This window comes from Rousettus aegyptiacus, unplaced genomic scaffold (assembly GCF_014176215.1).
Source record: "Rousettus aegyptiacus isolate mRouAeg1 unplaced genomic scaffold, mRouAeg1.p scaffold_m13_p_6, whole genome shotgun sequence".
Lineage (NCBI taxonomy): Eukaryota > Metazoa > Chordata > Mammalia > Chiroptera > Pteropodidae > Rousettus > Rousettus aegyptiacus.
Genome location: NW_023416309.1, coordinates 102,864,908 through 102,885,549, shown reverse-complemented (window position 1 = coordinate 102,885,549; position 20,642 = coordinate 102,864,908). Strand labels below are relative to the sequence as shown.

At 35.8% G+C, this 20,642-nt stretch overlaps 1 protein-coding gene and 1 long non-coding RNA gene across 6 annotated transcripts in view; one reads left to right on the top strand and one right to left on the bottom strand.

Moving 5' to 3' along the window:
- Positions 1-20,642, bottom strand: part of EFCAB3 (EF-hand calcium binding domain 3) — a 112,770-nt gene that overhangs the window by 15,416 nt on the left and 76,712 nt on the right. The window contains exons 37-42 of the mRNA XM_016128035.2: positions 16,319-16,372; positions 14,867-14,971; positions 11,856-11,909; positions 10,530-10,583; positions 5,839-5,929; positions 3,443-3,519 (exon numbers count right to left, since the gene is read on the bottom strand). Of these exons, the coding sequence (XP_015983521.2) occupies positions 3,443-3,519; positions 5,839-5,929; positions 10,530-10,583; positions 11,856-11,909; positions 14,867-14,971; positions 16,319-16,372 (435 nt within the window). The remainder of the gene's footprint in view (positions 1-3,442; positions 3,520-5,838; positions 5,930-10,529; positions 10,584-11,855; positions 11,910-14,866; positions 14,972-16,318; positions 16,373-20,642) is intronic.
- Positions 1-20,642, top strand: part of LOC107501713 — a 44,903-nt gene that overhangs the window by 18,938 nt on the left and 5,323 nt on the right. For 3 of the 5 annotated variants that reach the window (XR_001594856.2, XR_004951352.1, XR_004951355.1), the window contains exons 5-6: positions 14,609-14,738; positions 20,166-20,257. This is a non-coding gene — a long non-coding RNA (uncharacterized LOC107501713). Of the gene's footprint in view, positions 1-14,608; positions 14,739-17,708; positions 17,840-20,165; positions 20,258-20,642 lie in introns of all 5 variants that reach the window. The other 2 variants (XR_004951353.1, XR_004951354.1) reach the window with 2 other exon arrangements.

Sequence of the window (20,642 nt, the reverse complement as noted above, 5' to 3'; positions counted from 1 at the left end):
TTGTGTATTCCCTGTCCAAGCCCTAGAATCAGCCATTTATCCAAGGAACTCTGGTTATTTTATAGGAAACTGACACTGGATGTCAAGATGTGAGTGTTCGTTTCTATGGGGGTATCAATGCATCTAAGTCTTCTTAGTGGACAGAAATAGGAATTAATGCATGTATACTACCCATGTATACATGCATATCTCTAATTATTTCTTGATCTATCCATCTGTATTCACATTAAGATAAACATGTAGTTGACACTGATGTCTCAGACCCTAATCCAGTACCACTGGTTTACTTAAGCCTTCTCCCCTTAGCTCTAACTTCCCACTCCTATGGTGAGAAATCTGTCTCCCACCATCCACCATCCATTCACTTATTTATTTAATCCTAGGATACATGTACAACAGTTTCAGAATTGTTAATCTATACCTCTATGAGAAACAACTATTGTAAGTAGAGTACATTACTTATGCACAATTCCTTTTCTGTTTGGTTTTACAGTTTCTAGTCAAAATGCGCTTTTCAAAGTTACTTAGTTCAGCTCCTCCCCTTTTCGCACCTGACTTATGTTTTAACATCAGTGTGGCTATTGCTAGAAAAACAGACTTTTGTAAGAGTTTGGGTAGAAGTAGGGAGATTAATACTAGGTAGGAGGCTATTGTGGGAGAGCAATAATAGTGCCTCAGACCAGGGTTGTAGCAGTGGAGGTGGTAAGAACTGGCTGACTTCTAGATATATTTTAAATGTAGAGCCAATGAGATTTCCTGATGGATTTGGAGGTAGGTTAAGAGAGAAGAGTCAAGAATGAGTCTAAGTTTTTTTCTAGAACAAATAGAGAATGAAATATCATTTGAGATGGGGAAGGCTATGGGTAGAGCAAGTGTTACGAGTACGTGGCAGAGGGAAGCGTGGGGAGTTATTGTTTAATGGGTATGGAGGTTCAGTTTGGGAAGATCAAAAAGTTCTAGAGAGGTGGATGGTGGTGATGGTTATAGAACAACATGAATAACCTGAATGCCACTGACCTGTATGTATATTTAAAAATGATTACAATTTAAAGTTTTATGTAACATATATTTTACCACAATAAAAAAGAATAAGCAGAAGTTATTGGGAGTTCAGTTTTTGACATGTTGAGTTTAAGGTGTCCACTCGATATATAATTGGAGATGTTGAATAGGCAGTTAGATATAAGTCTGGAGCTGGGGAGACAGGCCCAGACTGGACATATGCTTTTGGGAACTGTTTGCATATAGATGGTATTTAAAGCCTAAGACGAGATAAAACCACCACATGTATGAGTGGGATGAAGTAGAGAAGAGGATCAAGGACTAGGCTCTGGGATACTCTAGCATTAAGAGGAATCAGGGAAAGGGGAGAAACTAGGAAAAGGGACCGAGGAGTGACATCTCTTTTCAGGAATCTTCTTACAAAGAAGAGCGAAGAAGTTGTGTAGTGGCTGGAGGGGAAGATAAGGCCATGATATTTTTTTTTTTTTTAAAAAGGAAATAGCAGCAGGTTTGTATAATAATAGAAATGATATAACAGAGAATGAAAACAAATTGGTGTTGGAGACCATTTCTTTGAATATGGAGAGATGACTGGTTCTAATCCACAATGGAAGGACTGGCTTTAGATAACAGTATAAAGTTCTTTTGTGGAACAGGGAGGCAGGCAGAGTTTGTGAGTACAGATGCTGGTGGGAGGTGGATATTGAGGTGGGAGCCTATAGAAGTTCTGATTGTAAAATCAGAATTCCTGATTATAGAGAAGTAGGAAGCAAGGTTATCAATTGAAAGTGAGGATGGGAGCCGATGCTGGGGATTTGGAGGTATTCAATTAATATTTGTAGAATGTATAAATTAACCTTATAGGAAAGTTGTGAGGATTAAGCATTATAATAACCACATTTTCTAATTTCTGTATTTAATGCTTTGACATCTGAAGCCTTGCTGATCCTGGAGGGACAACCCATCTCACAGTTAGCCATTTCCTAGAGATAGTAAAAGATTTGCCCATGAGCATGCTTTTCATGGGAAAACCAAGCAATTCAGAGCCTGTACCCCTAACCACCTACCTTCTCAGGCTCCTACACTCTAGGCCACGATTCCTCTGTCCTAATCACTGCGGGGTCAGGTGTCAGACAACTAGGGTCAACCCTACACCTCAGAGCTACTGAAATTATTTGAACTAGTCAATTCTAAACCTATTTATCTTGCCTTGCCTGTTCCTTCCTGCCCACTTTCCCCGACCCTTTGCCTCCTGACTGACTTTGATGCTTTCCTGTGTGTGGCCCTTCATGGTTTGTTGTACCTCTTGTTTCTAGTGAGTACAATTTCTTCCTCCATGGAAGTCATTTCTGTATCTGTATATCTTACAATACCTAATTACAACAAATCCTGGGTACCCTTAAACCAGGCACCAATATATATTAAAGCACATTTAAAAACTTTAAGTTTTATAAAGCCATAAACTATTGTTGTTAAGGCAATAAAAAATGCAATTCTGATCTTGACAATCTTTTGTGTTTTCCAAATCAGCCCTCCTAGCAATAAAGGTGATTCTTTGATTCCTTTCTGTCCCCTGGGTCAATTTCTCAGTTGCTTCCAAACTCGGAGGGGCGAAGCATTAGCCTTCCTAGAAACAGCCATGTTTGACTTTTTTCCAGTTTTCCTAGTGTGTCATGCTTTCCCTTTCCTCTAGGCCTTTACAGATTCTACTCTTTCTGCCTGGAATACTCCCCTCTGAGGTCTTTGACTGATTTATCCCTCATTATTCATCTTTTGCTGGGACTCCCCTTCTATCCTCACAAGACTAAGTTAGTAGACTTTCTTTTACTTCCCTATCATAACTTGTGTCATATTGTAATTTAAATGTTACAATCAACGAATTCATAACTCTCTTTCTTCCTTGTAAGACTTCCTATCACGGCAGGTGCCCTGTCTGACTTGTGGTCTTTTCCATGCCTAGTACACTGTTGGCTTTAAATAAATATTTATTGTTTGGATTAATGAACTGTAGCTAGTGTAGCTCATTTTACTATTATAATTTACTTTTCTATGAGAAATTCTGAGACTTAGTTGTGTTTATACTGCTCCATTGCTTGATTTGTATTTGACCTTGCATTTGTTCTTTTCCACTCACGGGTTCTTCTTTGAATAAAAATATTTGACCAGGACTGTCTAAATTCTAGGAGACATCTATTTGAAAGTAATCAATCCCCTTTTCCTCTCACAATTAAGACACTGAATTAAAAATTTTTTTTGCTCTCAAATAACAGAGTACTGTAGATAACCCTTAAAATCCCCAATCTCTCTGAGAGAGAGAGAGAGAGAGAGAGAGAGAGAGAGAGAGAGAGAGAGAGAGAGAGAGCGCGCGCGCGCGAGAGAGAAATCAGTTCTTTTAAGGGGCTTTTGTTTATGCTCTCATTTTGAGGATGATTCTCTTTACCTTGCATTAGTGAAGCATTCAACTTCTTTTCTTTGTGTTGTAATTGGTAAGGGAGAGATGCTGGTAAATCTTTATCCCTAAGAAAAGACATGAAAAGATTTAATACATTTGAAATCAGCTAATATTGGTTCTTTTCATTAGGTTTTGCTGACTGGAATGACTGTATCACAGTACACCCAGAGTCATATCACATAAGGGGCTTGTTCCTGTCACTGCCAATAGCTACAGGATGGACAATGAGAAAATGTTGGTCACTGAGGTCCATCTCTGCCCTATACTTGTCCATCACTCTGACTCTGTAAAAAAATCTGATTTCCTCAATTTTATAAAGGAGGAAACTGAGGCTCAGAGAGATTAAATAACTTGTCCCAAGTCCCACAGATAATAAGTGGAAGTCCTGGAATTCAAACTGAGGTTTATCTGACTCCAAAGCTCAAGAATGTAAGCTTTACACTATTCCTATCATTAGAAATCTAAGTTGTTTCAAATTTTTACTAAATAAAATAACCTTAGGGTAAATATCCTTATAGTAAAACTTTTGCACTCATGATTATTTTATGACTTTAACTGCCAAATTGTATTTTTACCAGCATATGAGAGAGGTAGATCAATCTGTCTCTCTATATAGACTTCTATATATTTACCTATCTATATTATCTATGTAACATTATCTATAGAACACTTCAGGAAAGTTTGGAATCCTGGGTGACCCTTTATTTCCTCAGGAAAATAAAATTTGGAAGAAGAGGAAAATAGTAATACTTTGGGGAAATTTTATACAGATTTATAGTAATTTGTTAGTTTAAGAACATAAAAATGTATTATGCAAAACTGGGCTTGCTTATAAGATGGTAATTTAAAAGTAAAGTTATAATAATCATCATTTTATAAATTAATTTTACTTAAAATACATTAGCTTTAATACTACTAGAACTAAAAGTTTTAAAAATATGGACGATTTTTTGTTTTTATAAGAAGCAGTTTGAAAAAAGTGAAACTAGAAGAAATATTAAAAATGGTAGTTAAATTTAAAAATATATATTAAAAAAAATTTAGTATCTTTTACATAGTATCTAGTAGATTCAACTTATTTCCAAAGAGAAACTTGGGGGAAAAGGATGTGGTAGGGCCTCATAATGATCATTCTCAACTTTTCTACATGGAATTTCATCCAAGTAGTCTTATTTTCTCAGCTTTTACTAACACCGATTTCTTCTTGTGTTTCCTTTTTATTATCTATTTGAACTTTTGTAAACTCAAGCTTGTCTTTATTCAGATAGGTTATTTTATATTTTTTGTATTCATAAATATAAATTTCTTTTGCATTATATAAAAGATGTAGTAGATGGAGCTATATGAAGTTCTCAAGAAGCAAGAGGAAAACAGAAGGCCAGGCAGTGTAAAGTTTTTTTAGATGTGCTAAAAAAAGATTTCTCTTGGCAGAATTTCAAATATTATCTTGGATCAAACATGAGAAATAGAGTTTTTATTTTATAATGTTTCAAAAGTTCAAAGAACCTTAGATTTGGAATGAACCCAGTCTAGCCTCTCATCTCATGTAGGAATTCACTCTACATGTGGCATTATCTAGTCTGCTTGACTGCTTTCCGTGACAAGGAAGTCACTATTTCAAAAAGACAGCTTGTAATGCAGGGTAATAAGATCAAAGGATTTGGCAGCTATAAGGTTGTCTTACCCACATGCCTCTAAAAGTGTGAGTAATATATTCCTGCAGTAGTGGCATAGTCAAGGACACTAGAAGTACTCTCACAGTGGTAAAGAAAATGGAGAGAGGCTTTTCTTATGATCTGATTATGTATAAATCAGGCTTTCACTTGCAGTCATTAGTGGCTACTGTTTATTGGACTTTGTTATTAGACTAAGAAAAAGCTATTGTTAGTGTCACAGGCAAACTTCCCTTCCCAATTTTAGAACAAGCTTAGTCATGGCTAATTTACCAGACTTTATTTTACTGGCCATATTTGAGCTACAGACCTTTTCTCTATACTGACTTGCTTAGGGGTTTAGATCTTCTTCATGATCCTCTAAATTTATTCTTCTTTATATTGGTACTCAAAATACCTTAATGTATAACTGACAACTTCTTAAGCCCTCTAGGGTATTCTGTCCCCTCACACAAAAACAGCTTCTTATTTGGGAGAACAGAAAGGAGAATTCTTTGTCTGTCCAGTCAAAAAGGATATATATATCCTTTTCAAAAAAAATCTTTATCTTCAATTCAGATATTTACTTTATAAGTTAATTTATCACAGAAAAGGTCTTTTAAGAGCAATCTAACTTGTTTCATCATAGCCTTTATGGGTATTTAATATATTCCTTCCCTTAATAATGCTTTATCATAATATATGTATCACTTTAATACATTCTTTACTTACCTCTTGCTGTGGGAGCTGGGTACTTTCGTTAGAGGATTCAGCTTAAGTTTTGACTTAATGTCAGAAACTTCCATGTTGCCAGTAACTCTGTCTAGAATTCAGAAGGTACAATTAAGGATCAAATCACAGATGAATTTCTCTATATTCTTTTGCAACTTTCCTAGCTCCAGACCTGGAGTTTGAAGTCCAGAGCCTCAGGAAATGGTATTATGTGTAAATTCAAGTTAGAGATTTGTGCAAAGTTGGAAGGTTATATGGAAGGACCCCTTTTTCTATTCCAAGATATCCAAGCAAAATTTCTTGCCTTTGTTCCCCCTTCAAGCAGTGTCATTCTGATTCTATATAAAGATAAATGGTACCACACAACACAGATAAAACATCTGGAAATATGTGGAAAAAGCTATTTAAAGACAAAAATTATTTTTTGAAATCAGTAGAACATTTCATGTCATAATTCAGAAAGAATAAAATGTCATAGCATTTTCAAAATATTTACCTAATTGTCTATATCTTGGATACCTGCCTGGTAGTAAATAGGTTTTCTCAGGGCTTCCTTCTGGGAGGTCCACCCCTGCCTTGTCAGTAATTATGAACCCACAGGTCTTTCTTAAAAGTAGGAGAGGGGGTGGGGATACAATGCAGTTTTGCCACCCTAGACTGTCCTGAATGGACTGTGGCCTCCATAGCCTTTCCAATTCTTCAGAGTTTGAGAATTAGGGCCTATGGACCAGAAGCTGAGTTGGTAGGGCTTCCCCCTTTTATCGTTGGTTTTTCTCTCCAATTATCTTTTCAAAATGCAGAGTGATTAGGTGGTTCACTAACAAGAAAATTGGATTGCTGACTTAGGAACATATAAACAATCATATGCTGTTAAACCATGAAGAAAAAGCCTCTATTTGGTTAGAGTTCAGTCAGTTTTCCCAGGTTTTCACCTCAGAGTGTAGAAACCAGTTATTTCTAAACAACTCAATTACGTGTGCCCCAAATCTGGAAACCTACCACAGAGTTGGGAACTCCAGAGAGGTTCAACAATTTAGGCACTTGAAAGGTGCTGTGAAGTCATCCTTATGGCTCAGCATTATCATTACTTTAAAAAACTACCTCAATCTCTCATAGAGATGATAGACTTAAAAAAAAAAAAAAAAAGGACTCAGTGTAGATTCCCATAAAAATATGGATATTTACCTACTTTTAGGCCAAGCTACTTACCACTCTGGGCTTCAATCAGATCAAGAATCCCATAAAGGGTTTGTTTCATCATACAACTGTGACCTCATTCACTTCTCAGACTCAGGCCTAGGGTGAAAATGACCCATAAACCCCTTCTAACTTTAGAACAATTGTGTTTTCAACGTGGTTCATTCAGCACCCTTGAGGTATGTGTGGGTGTGAATTACAGAATCAGAACATAGGTAATAAAGAACAATATAAAGAAATGTGTCACAACCACCTGCTAATCCTCATTGATTTATTCTTGACAGTCAATCCAAAATGTCAGAATATTTTCCTAGTGTCAACTTAACAGTAAGTTATAATATTAAACTGTTTAACCCATGTTCTGCAAGCCACTACTCTGATTTTTACTATTTCCTCTTTCCATAATTTTGAATCTGTATGGATTTCAATTAGTTTCTTCACTAATTCAATAAATATAATAGAATGTATCCAGTCACCTATTCATTCAACCATTCACCTTAGGAAATGGCAATTCCATCTTTCCAGGCCTGTGTACCTCCTCTGTTCAGGCCAAACCCTTTGAATAAGATCCAATCCTCTTCTATTATATTCTACATCTAATCTAATTCATTCATTCCATAAGTATTCTTTAGTGCCTATTATGTTCTAGGCCCTGAGATACATCAGGGACTATATCTATCAAGAAATACTGTTGATTCCATCTTCAAAATAAATATGTAACCCAACTACTCTCACCACCTCTACCTCTATATTTTGCTCTGGAATACTGCAAAGTTCTTCTCACTGGTCTCCCTGCTTCTGCTCTTGCTTTATCCACCCCTGCCGAGTCTATTCTATACACAGGAATCAGGATAATCCTTTAAAAACTTAAGTCAAAAAACCCCACAAAAACACTTAAGTCAGATCATGCATCTCTCTGCTCAAATCCTCTAGTAGTTCCTATGTCACTCGGTAGAAATTCAACTTTTACAATAGCCTTCAAGGCTTATATGATCTGCTGCTCTCCACACCTGTACCATCTCCTTCCCTCAACAAGGGATACCTCATTGCACGATCCTGGAATTGTGCACTGCATAGTCTCTGTGGCCGAATGTGATAGTCCTGTCCCCTACCTCTAAGACTTTATCTCCTCCTACCTTGTCCTAGCTCACTCTATTCCAGCCACAGTGGCCTTTTTCCTTCTCAGATACTGCAAGCATGCTCTTGTATGAGAGAATTTTCACTTGGTCTTCCCTCTGCATGGATACTCTTGCCCCATATTTCTGCATGGCTTGCTCCCTTATCTCCTTAGCTTTTTGGTTCTATGTCCTTTATCAATGAGGCCTTTCTTGATTACCTTCCCCCACTTCCAGGATTCTCTGTACCCATTTTACTTGCTTTATTTTCTCCCTAATCTCTGTCATACTACTATTATTGTTTATTGTGTATATATCTTTACTAGAAAGTAAGCTCTGTAAGGGTAGAGATTTTTCTCCCAAGCTCATAGAATAATGCTTGGCACATGGTAGATGCTAACTAACTGTTAAATAAATAGACACATGTATCCATTCGTTACCTTCAGCAGACACCTACTAACTGATAAATAAAGAGAATAAAAAGACTTATAAGACAGCATGCCTGCCTTAAAGTAGCTGACAGTGAAGTGAGACAGTTTCATCCAAATTTAGGTTTCCATAATGTGAGTGACTAGAGATGACAGAAATTATCGAAATTAATAGGGTGGTGGTATATATAAGGAAGAAAAATATCCTGGGGAGTAGGCATGTATTGTAGTTGAGATATATCAGTAGTTATCTATCCAGAACCAGAAGGGATGAAGGGCTGTTTTCATTTAATTTACTTGTAGGCATGTCCTAGGTAGTTTTGAATTGGTGGATTGGTGTGATCTTTATCTGTATGGCTGACAGTGTCAGGACATAAGCTAGGTTCCACAGCTTGGTACGCCGGATAGATGGAAGGTGATTTGGGGTTAGGGCTTGTATTTGGGGGAAGCCTGTTATTTATTTTTCCCACTTAAAGAGCCTGACAAGTAAACAGGCACAGATTCTGAGTCCTTTTTTTTTTTTTCTTTTTTCAAGCAGATATGTATTTGGGTGAGCCTATAATTTAAAACATTAACATATAATTTACATGCCATACAATTCAGTGGTTTTTAGTATATTCACAAAGTTGAACAACCATCATCACTATCTAATTCCAGAACAATAGAAACTCTGTACCCATTAGGAGCCATTCCCATTCTTCCCTCCCATATCGGTTACCTCTGGGCAACCACTATCTATCTTCTGTCTCTATGGATTTGCCTATTCTGGACATTTAATATAAATAGAATTATATTTGGCCTTTTGCATCTGGCTTCTTTCACTTGGTGTGACATTTTCAAGGTTCATCTATGTTGTGGGATGAGATATCAGTACTTCATTCCTTTTTATGGCTGAATAATATTCCAACATATGGATATGCCATAGTTTGTTTATCCAATCATCAATTAATGGGCATTTGGACTGTCTTCACTCTTTGACTATTATGAATCATGCTATGAACATTCTATATAGACATATGTTTTCATATCTCTTGAGTATATCCCTAGGAGTGGAATTGCTGGGTCAAATGGTAACTATGTTTCACATTTTGGGGCTGCCAAACTTTACCATTTTACATTACGCCAGCAATATATGCAGACTCCAGTTTCTCCACATCTTTATCAACACTTGTTATTGTCTTTTATACTATATAGTCACCTTAATGGGTATAAAGTGGTATCTCGTGGTTTTGGTTTGCATTTCTCTAATGACTAATGATGTTGAATATCTTTTCATGTGCTTATTAGTCATTTTTTATATCTTCTTTTGAGAAATGTCTTTTTAGATCCTTTGGGCATTTTTAAGGTTGGGTTATTTATCTTTTTTATTGAATTATAAGTGTTTTTCATGTATTTTGGATATTAGACCCTTATCAGATATATCATTTACAAATATTTTCTCCTATTCTGTTATAATGTCATTCTGTGATAATTTCTTGATAATGTCATTTCAACCACAAAAGTTAGTCCTAGAATTTTAAAGCTGAAAGAGAACTAATAGATCGTTAATCAAATGCACTATTTTCATTTTATTGATAAGGAGACTAAAGCTCAAATGAGTTGAATTAGTTTCTCTAGTGGCAAAGTTAGGAAAAACTGCTTTGTGTAATTGCACTATAAATTGCACCAAGTAGGTTACAATGTAATTAGAGATAAAAAAATTAATTACAAATGAAGCCATTAGAAAGCATTATAAATACCTAATAATCATATGTGATGTAGATTAGTGTGTACTATAAAGGCAAAAGGAATTCAGAAAAACAAGAGGAGGGAGAATGGTGTTCAAGTGCCTGTCAGCAAGTAGATAGAGGGTAGTAACTGACAAAATGGAAAATAACTATGGGATTAAAAAATGTAAGTCAAAGTATTATTTCCATCATTACAATGTGTTCACATCATGTTTTATACTCACCTTTAGTATCATTTGCAGTATTCATCAACTTATGTAGAGACACCATTCCTTTTGCTTAAAGACAAGATTGAGAGTCAAAATTATATAAATTTCTGAAGTTATACAAATAGAAAAGGAAGATATAATTTTATCTTAATTTTTCCTCAGATGAGTAGGAAAATGACAGTTGTATGTGATACACATCTTAACTCATATTGCTTCTTTTGGTGCCTTTAAGGTATCAAACTAAAAAAAAAAGCATTATATAGATTATATAGTTGTACTGTAATTTATTATATGATTTATTACATAGAGTAAGCATTGAAGTTAGGACAATTCATTTATCATCTTTTAGGATGTAAAACAGTGAAGTAACTTTGAAAACCTGTTGACTCAAGAAGAGGATGATCTGCTACTCATTTCATTTTCATTAGTACTTTGGTTACAAACTATCGACTAATTATATACCTTTTAATGGTTAATAGATATTTATTTCTAGTAAATTCTCCTGTGAATGTATGGGTACAATATATAATATTAACCATAAAATCTCATCTCATTCCACTGCACTCCATGGCCAGAACAACAACCAAATACCTTAATAGTAGTGATTCAACTTTTTTTCTTTTTTCCTTTCAAAATGTGGGATAGTTTGGTTTTCTAAACATGAGATTAACTCTCAGGAGAAAAATTCTGGATATAATGGCTCAGTTCCCTAGGTTTGGTTTAGTTTGGCAAGATAAAGCCAATAATGTACTATTTTAAAATCAAGAAAAGTCAATGGCAGGTTACGGAAACATAGAGAAGTTTTGGTGACCTTTAGGCTATGAAGGCTATGTAGTATAATATATCACGCAGAAAGCAGTACCTATAAAATAGATATATGTTCTTTATGGGAGGGGAGAGATTAATACAAATACAAAACACATAATTTGTAGAATTAAGAAAAACCTATCACCTTTTATTTCTCTTCCCCTCTACCCCTCTCATTCTTTTCTTCTCTATTTCTTGAATCTTTTTCCTGCATAGATACTAATTGGCTAGTAGGAATGTAAAATGGTGAAGCTGCTGTGGAAAAGTCTGCCATTGAAAATAGAACTTCAAAACTGAATGCTCAAAAATTTTCTATGCATACAGAGAAATATTTGGGTTGATAAAATTATAGATTACCATTGGGTGATAGAATTAAGAATTATTAAAAATTTTCTTTTGAATTCTTTACATTTTTTGAATATAGAAAATTTATATAATGAACATTATTACTTTTATAACCAAGAAAACACATATAAAAATAAATTCATAGCATTCAGTTATCAATTTTATATTTTATCAAAAATTTCCACTCACGTTCAAACTTCTTCAGGTTTTCCGTTATTGAATTCACTTTAACCTTCCCATTTCCTGTAAAACATTTTGAATCAGATACAGAGGAAGTAACATAAAAATTCATAATAACTGATAAAAGTTGTGAATTATTAAAATAACATGGCAGTCTGGAACTTCTATGATTTAGAAAAATAGAGATACTGGTTTGCTTTGGAACTGGATTCATTTTGTTTTAGGTGAACATGTTAGAAGAAAGGGTAAATCTTTCAGTGAGATAAATATCTCTATTTCTTTCAAGGTATTCCACTCCAAGGGTGACATGTCGGAAAGGGATATTACAGAAAGAACCAGGGCTCAAATATAGCAGCGTCTTTTCCAAACTCAGACCAATGACATTAAAAGAAAGTTATGAAGAGACTATGTAGACAGATGCTCAGAGTTGGAATAGGGAGAGAAGGACTTGCTCTGTTTTTTGTTTTAAGGAATATTTCTTTGGAACCAACCATTTGAGGTGGTGTGCTTGTCACTCCTGAGGAGTACATTTCTTTGACTGGAATGATATTCCCATACTCGTCCAGCTTAGGGCTTTCTCCAGGAAACCTCAATCTTGGAGAAATGCCCCCTCAGCACCTTTTGCATACATTTATCACATTATATCAAAATTATTTTGGTTATGTGCCTATCTCCTCAGTTGGACCATAAGCTCTTTGTGGACAAGGGCTGTGACCGGTTTTTGTTTTTGTGTCCTTAGGACTTGGCAAAGAGCCTAGTACATAGGAGCCCTTCCTTTAATGACTAAATCTGCTGGGAGAATTATAAATGTGACCTAAGGAAGAGAGCAAAGGGGGATCAGTCTGCATACTGGAAGACACTGATGGGGATGTGGAGGGGACCAAGACCAGAAAAATATGAAGAAAGTGGTTGATATCTGAGAAGCTAATGTAAACACATGAGAATCCCAGAGACTTAAATACTGTATCTAGGTCAGAATAGCACTTGCAAGACACAGAACTATAAACAAAGCTAGAAGAAGAGCAGCTGTGAGACAAGTGGGACAGAATGCTTCTTCCGCGATGCCATTAAATGGGAGAAGAGGCAGGAAGGAACCTGGGGTGGCACCCTCAAGAATTCTGATAAGGCTCGTTTCTTCCCACCATCAAGTCTCCCCAAAGAGAGAGCCTGCTATTTACCTTTCTTGATATTGGCTTTATCTGGCCAAACCAAACCAACCCAGGAAACTGAGCCATTATCTTCAGAACTTTTCTCCTAAGAGTTAATCTTCTAATGTTTAGAAGGCCAAAATATCCCACATTTTGAGAGGAAAAAAAGAAAAAGAGTTGACTTCACCCTCAATGCTCTTCTTACCAATACACATATCAATATCCCCTTCAAAACATAGCCTTAAAATGTTCATAATTGTTAAAGCTGGTTAAGGGTTCTCTGTTTGAAAATTTCCATAATAAAAAGTGAAAAAAAGAATTCTGATAAGGAAGTAATTTTTGAGTTCTATAAAATGTTACACACTTTTGTTCTGAGACTAACTGCACATCTCTTTCTCCCTCCTTTGCTCCAAAATTCTAAACATATTAATTGCTAATCTCTCCTTCTCAAAAACAAAATGGGAGGCTGAAACCTGAGTAATAGAAACAAAAATGAAAATTCTCCTAAATAGGAATGGTGGCAGACTCCATAAGAATAAGGACATATTATTCAGTTTTAAGCATTAAGCCTTGAGTTGGGAAATGATGGGGTTAGGCAATGTCAGTGGAGTAACAGAATATAAAACATCAGCAGCATAGTAGAAGGAATGCAAAGCAGAGACTGAGAATTCAAAGTACAAACCCTGAACCATTAGTGGAATAGGAGAAATGTATGTTCCCCCTAACCTACCCAAGAGTCTCTAGATAGTAGAGAGAGCTTGGGTTTCCTCCATACATGGTGGTATCACAAATCAGTTGGGTTGTGAAAATTGTTTGCTATATGAGAAAAAACAAGTAGAATCCTTTTCTCACCATACACAGAGATGGTGTACAGATGGATTAAAGACCTAAATATGAAAGATAAAACTATATAGTTAGTAGAAGTAGTAGTAGAACAAGAAAATGAAATGTTGGTAACTTTGGTGTCCACCACTAAGGCAGTGGATAGGTAATTTATGGTAATTGTATTGAAAGGATATTATGCAGCAACCAGAATTTGATTTATAGAAACATGGGTAGATCTCAAAAACATAGCATTGCTTCATGCCCACAGGGATGACGAATCAAAAAGTCAGATAGTAACAAGTGTTGATAAGAATGTAAAGAAATCAGAACATTTATATGTTGATGGTGGGGATGCGAGGTGGTGTACCTACTTTAAAAAACAATCTGGCAGTTCTTTAAATGGTTAAATGTAGAGTGACCCTATGACCCAGCAATTTCACTCCTAGGTATATACCCAAGAGAAATGAAAACACATGTCCACACAAAAAGTTGCACACAAATGTTTGTAGCAGCATTATTCATAACAGCCAAAAGGTGGGAACAATCCAAATGATCATCAACTGATGAATGGATAAAAAAAATGTAATATTTCCATACAATAGAATATCATTTTGCCATTAAAATATTATTTTGCCATTAAGGTGAAGTACTGACACATGCTAAGACATGGATCTTATATTTGGGCTGGAATCATGCCCTCAGGCTTACATTAACATATTAGTTGTACTTGTGACTTAAGAAATGGAAGGCCAGGCACAATCTTAATGTATCATTTTTTTCATATTTTAGGTCCCTGATAGGCAAAAGTGGCCCATGGACCAGTAGCACTGACATTATCTGGGAGTTTGTTAGAAATGCGGAATCTCTCAGGCTACCCTCCAGACCTGAATCGCAATCTGCATTTCGACAAGATGCCCAGGTGACTCATGTGCATATTCAAGTTTGAGAAACATTTTTCTAGGTGATACAAATATAAGAATCAGTCTGAGGATCTTACATATACGATAACATACTTCTAAGAAGGCAATGAATTTTCAAAAACCTTACCATTAAATGTCAAACGAGGCATCAGCTCCTTCATTTCTTCTTCTGTGAGCTCAATCCCCTCACTTGCTAGAAAGTTGTCTAAGTCCTGGATATCAATCACTTCTCCTTAGAAAAGGTGAGAAATAAATTGCAGAAACATTTTAGAACTATCTACAAAGGATGAAAAACACTGTCTGTGCTTATATATACCCTTCTCCTTATAAACCCAGAATTAACAGGAAGGCCAGAAAAAATCCCGTGTTTTTAATTGTGGCTCAGGGAACCTGAGGTGGCTACAGAGAAGGACAGTATACCATCAGTTAGGAATTGACCAGTGGGTTTTTGCAAAATCCATAGCAAATTAAGCTACATATAGGGATTTATTTTTATTTTTTTTTCTTCCTCTTACCCCATTTGAAAATTCATTTTTTTCTTATAGATTAATTTTTAATTTTTTTTTTTTACTTAAAAAATATTTGCCTGTAGTTTGCTTCTCTGGTCACTATGCATTTCAAGAATTTTATTCAACTCAACACAGAAGTAATTTTTCCTTATTCGTTGTAAAGACAATGTAATAAGATTAATATAAAATGGGAAAAATAGAATTCCATCACCCTACCCTAAATCTATGTTTAGTTTTTCATATTCCATTTATGGTCTTTGACAATGATTGTACTTTCACAGTTCTTATTGGGGTGATTGTTCTGTTGTGTCTCCAGTATCCCAACAATTCAGGGTATCTCTTCAGTCTCTATCTCCCATAAGAACCTCCTCTAACTTGCAGATAAGTAACATGTTTCCCCTCTTTTCCCTACATTTTCTGGGTGTGTTCCCTTTGGATTCTAAGTCTGTCTTCACTTAGACACTCTCCTGAGTTCTGAATCTCATAGTTTCAAGTATGCTTTGTTCCTCCCAAAATAATTAAAATAAAAAAAGACTGTTCTTTTACAATGTGGAAATCTAATACACATACAATTCTGTATTTTGCTTTTCCAACCTAATGTCCTTACTTTATAAACATGTTTCCAAGTTGCCACATAATCTTTACAGTTAGCATTTCAATACAGGATATGCTATTAGGCTGACAGACCCTGGTTTATGTGGCAGTTCCCATTCTGTTAGATATTTAGGCTGTTTCAAATTTGAAGGTTTTGGGGCAGATATTTTTTGAATCTTATTCAATTAAATTACTACCAGAGGATAAATTTCTTGGAGTCAGGTTAGTGTGGACAAGAAATAGTTTTGTGCTTCTTGATATTTATTAATATGTTGAAGAACTCTTTTGGGGAGCTTATAGGCATTGATATATAAACACTAATTATTGTTTACACAAGTTCAGCAGCATCCACAAAAATGAAACATATATTATATGAAAGAATTAAAAATTTATGAAGAGAAAGTATTTTTCTCTACCAACTACAAAGTATTAAAATGCTATTTATTACATCTTTTTAGTATAGCTTGCAAACTTACCCTTAACGTAACTTACAGCATCCATCAAATCATTTAGACCAACTGTTCTAGCACCTGTAAAGCAAGGGAAATAAACTTCAGAATCAGATAAGGTGATGTTACTGAGACTCAGCAAATTTACATTGCGCAGAGTTTGGAAATTATGAAGACCATAAGAATTCAGTAATCTTTTTTCTAATTTTCCTTAGAATTGTGTAGACTTATCCTTAGAGATAACAGTATTATCTTAGAAACAAAAAAAGTTTCAATCTATAATAAACCATTCTTATATTCTTTTTCTTTGCTTTAGAGAACATCAGAGTAAGATTAAGTGAAGAAGTGATGGTTACAGGTAAATGTATAGAGAGATAGGACAAATGAGCCTGACCCTGAGTATTTTTATTCATTCAGTTAATTGACAAATATTTATGGAGTACCTTCTGTGTGCCAGGCACTTTGTTAGGCTTTAGGTATACAAAAGTAAGCAAGTTGGCAAAATTCTTGCAATCAAGGAGTGTACAATCTTGTAGAGAGAAAAAGAAAATAAACAGATAAACAAATAAACAATAGTATCACTTGAGATACTGTTAAATAAAATAGGGCAATATAGTAAAGAGTAATAGTGAGTGGCATTACATTAGACAGGGAGTTCAAGGGCAGCCTCTGAGGAGGCTCTATTTAGGTTGAGCCTTGAATGATAAGAAGAGAATAGCCATGTAAAGAATTGGGGGAAGAACACTCCAAATAGAAAGATAGTAGGTGCGATAGCTCTAATAGGAATGACTTTGACATGATGGGGAGACAGAGAGAAGGCCAGCGTGACAGGGGCCAAATCATGCAGGACCTTGTGAGCTATGATGATAAAGTTTGGGTTTTATTCTGGTTGCAATGGAATGTTATTGGAGGCCTTGAAGAAGGGGGTTAATTTGAAATGATTTGAGCCTTCAAAATATCACTCTGGCTGGTATGTGTAAGTTGGGAAAATTGGAGGAATGGAGACTTGATAGGAGACTGTTTCAATGGCCCAGGAAAGAGACGATGGTGGCTTGGCCTATGGTTGCAGCACTAGAGATGATAATTAAATGGATTCTGGACATATTTTTCATATAGAGCCTAGACTGAAAAAGGGATATGAAGGAAAGGAGAAATCAAGGATAAAATCTGATCTCTTCCCCCTCTTCTCCCGGCAATCAACAGGGTAGACGGGATGCAATTACTGAGTTGGGAAGGGCTTGAGAGGTTTTAGGGATATTAACCAATAACTCCATTATTTTGTGATATCTTTTGGACTTCTAGATGGAGATATCAAATAGCTAGTTTGATATATGAGAAGTTGAGCTGGAGATAGAAATGTGCTTTTATCAGCTTAAAGAAGGTATCTGACCCAATGATACTGAATGCAATCTTCTAGGAAGAGGGTGTAAATGAAAGCGGCAGCCAAGGATCTAGCCCTGGGCACTTCATTATTTAGCGATCTTGCAGTGGAGGAAAAGTCAGAAAAGGAAACTGAGAAGCTATCAGTGAGGAAAGAAGAAAAACAAGGTGAGTATAGGGCTTCAAAAGTTGTGAGGAAAAAATGTTTCAATAAAGAGGGGAAGTAGACATTATATCAAATGCTGCTAAGATATCAAGTAAAAGAACAGAAAATTCACAATGAACCTTGGCAAGAGATAGGTCATTGATGATTGAGAACTGGTTCTATGGCAGGGAAGCAAGCACTGACGAGTGAATGAGCAGTGAGGAAGTGGAGATGATGAATAATGACAACTTTTGAGAGGTTCTGTAGTGAAGAGGAGCTTAGAGATGGAGTGGTAGCTGGCAGGGGACAAAGGGGATAGAAAAGCATGTCTGCATGTCAATGGACAGTAGAGAAGGAGAAAATGATAATGTAGGAGAGAAAGGGAAAAACTGCAGGAGTTAAGTCTTTGAGAAAACAAATGGAAATAAGATCCAGGGAACAAGTGGAAAGGCTGACTCACAATGAGAACAGAGATTCCTTTCTTTTATAACTAGACGAAAGGCAGAGCATAGGCGTATAGATCTAGGCAGCTTCATAGAAATGGAGGTAGGAAAATGAGGTCAATATTGTCTAACTCCATCTGTTTTCTCTGTGAAATCTGAGGTAAGGTCATCAGCTGATCGTTGAGGTGAGAAGGTGTTAGAAATTTGAAGAGAAAAGCCACAAAATTGTCTCTGAGAGTGAGAAAGTGAATTTACTTAGAAAATGTTATAGGAACTTCTTTGGCTGTGTTAAGGGCTGACTTGAAGTTCTTGGCCATTATGTGGAAGTGAGTTCTATTAGCATAGTTTTGAGATTTTCTTCAGCAATGTTAAGCTGTCCAGGAGCAACCATGGAGTGAGGAGATGGCTGGGTTTTTGTCAGGCAAGATTGATAGGAGTTCTGAGAGTTTGTAAAATTAAATGGTATTGAAACACTGCATCTAATTAAGGAAGGAAATAAGGACACGGGAGGGAGGAGTTGTTGAATAGTGAAGATGGTAGTTAAAGAATGAAGGTCTTTATGTGGCTGGAGAAGAGCGGGAGATGGAGTTCGACACTGTTCTGCTGCAGCACGTGTTTGATATCACCAGGTCAACATATTCAATTGGTAAATGGATAATGTCACAGGAATGTGGAAGGTGTGTTGGTTTACACATAATTTTTCCTAAGTAAGAGAATTAGAATTATAAACTTTAGCAGGGGGAAAAAATGCTGGGTTGTCATCTATAGCGGGAGCCATTTCAGCTCTATTTTAATAAAATAAAAAAATAAGTGTCTGTGATGCAGAAGGGGGAGCCAGGCCCACTGGCTTAGACTTCTACTACCATCTACATATATTCCTTCAGAGCTGCAAATCTGCTTTCCAACTCTGTTTTGGGCATGTGTATGTGCATTTTTAAATAGCTTCCAGCCACTATTCACCCGAGCTGTCCAAGCTTCCTACATTGTGATATGGCAGAGATGTCTGCATGGTAAATGTACTGGAAGGATATAGGTCAGAGTGTGGGTATATAAAATAGAGTTTTTGGGGGTGATGAAGTATTAGGTGAGGACAAGGTCTAGGTCACAATATGAGTGGTAGTTAAGGGAAGGGGAGGAAAAGATGACTGAAGTTCAAGAAGTCAAGGAACAAGTTAGGGTGTTGGATGGGTGACCTGTATCAGGAGTTCTTAACTTTGGGTCCATGGACCCTGTATTGTTATAATTCAGGGAGTACTTGAGCTTGAAGGGGGAAAAAAATATACCTTTATTTTCACTAACCACTCAAAGTTAGCATATTCTTCAATTATTAATATAGGAAAAAAACTATAGTAGTAGTAGTAGTAGAACCTGTGACCTTGTTACTAATATAAATCACTGACATTTAATCACTGACATGGTAGTTGTTGGAAATATACTGAAAAGTTGGTTATGCTCATCACTACTTTAAAATTATAATAATTATTAGACCTGCTACTAGAATTTGTTAAGTGAGTTAGTAAGAACTAATAATACATATCTTTAATGTTTTGATAAATTATATTTTAATATAATTAGTTTCTTTATCATCTTATATATTTTATTTTATGCATTTAAAATGGTCCATTCATCAGACTGTCAAAGGGGTCTATGGCACAGAGAAGTCAAAAGCCCCTGATCTATATGGAAGACACTGAAGTTGCCAAGAATAAGGACAGTAAAAAAAAAGAATAAGGACAGTATTAGTAGAGGAGGAATACAGTGAGTCCAGGGCTATTTCTTGTATAATGTTCTAAGTTGCATCTTACCATATTTATTTATATTAAGGTCATAATTTGTAAATAATATTTATTCTATTAGGACTTAAAATTAATTTATAGATTATAGAATTTTCTTTTCTTCCTTTTAGTTCTTCTTCAACATCACCTCCATCTTCCCCATCATTTCACCATTACTACCATCATCATGGCTAACATTTAACTGAGTATTCCAGACACTGCAGTAAGTACTTTATATGTATTATCTATATTAATTTCAGAGCAAGGAATGACCATAAAGAACCATTTAGTTCAACTCCCCATTTTACATATGAAGACATTAAAATTCAGTAGGATTAAATTGTGGACAAGTTAGTGGCATAACAGGGACCAAGTCTCGGCACAAAGATATACTGAATATAGATGAGGCACGTAGACTGGATTCACCAGGGAAAAGGGAAGGTTCCCCCCTTCCCCCCACCCCCCCCCCGCTAGGTACTGATAAAGGACTTTTCTAAGTGGATATATAGCAAAGGCAACTCTCATCCAAAATGTATCAGAAGTCCCTTTCCCCATACTCTCACTAGAACTAAATGTTCACAATCTTGTTAATTTTGGCCTGTCCGATG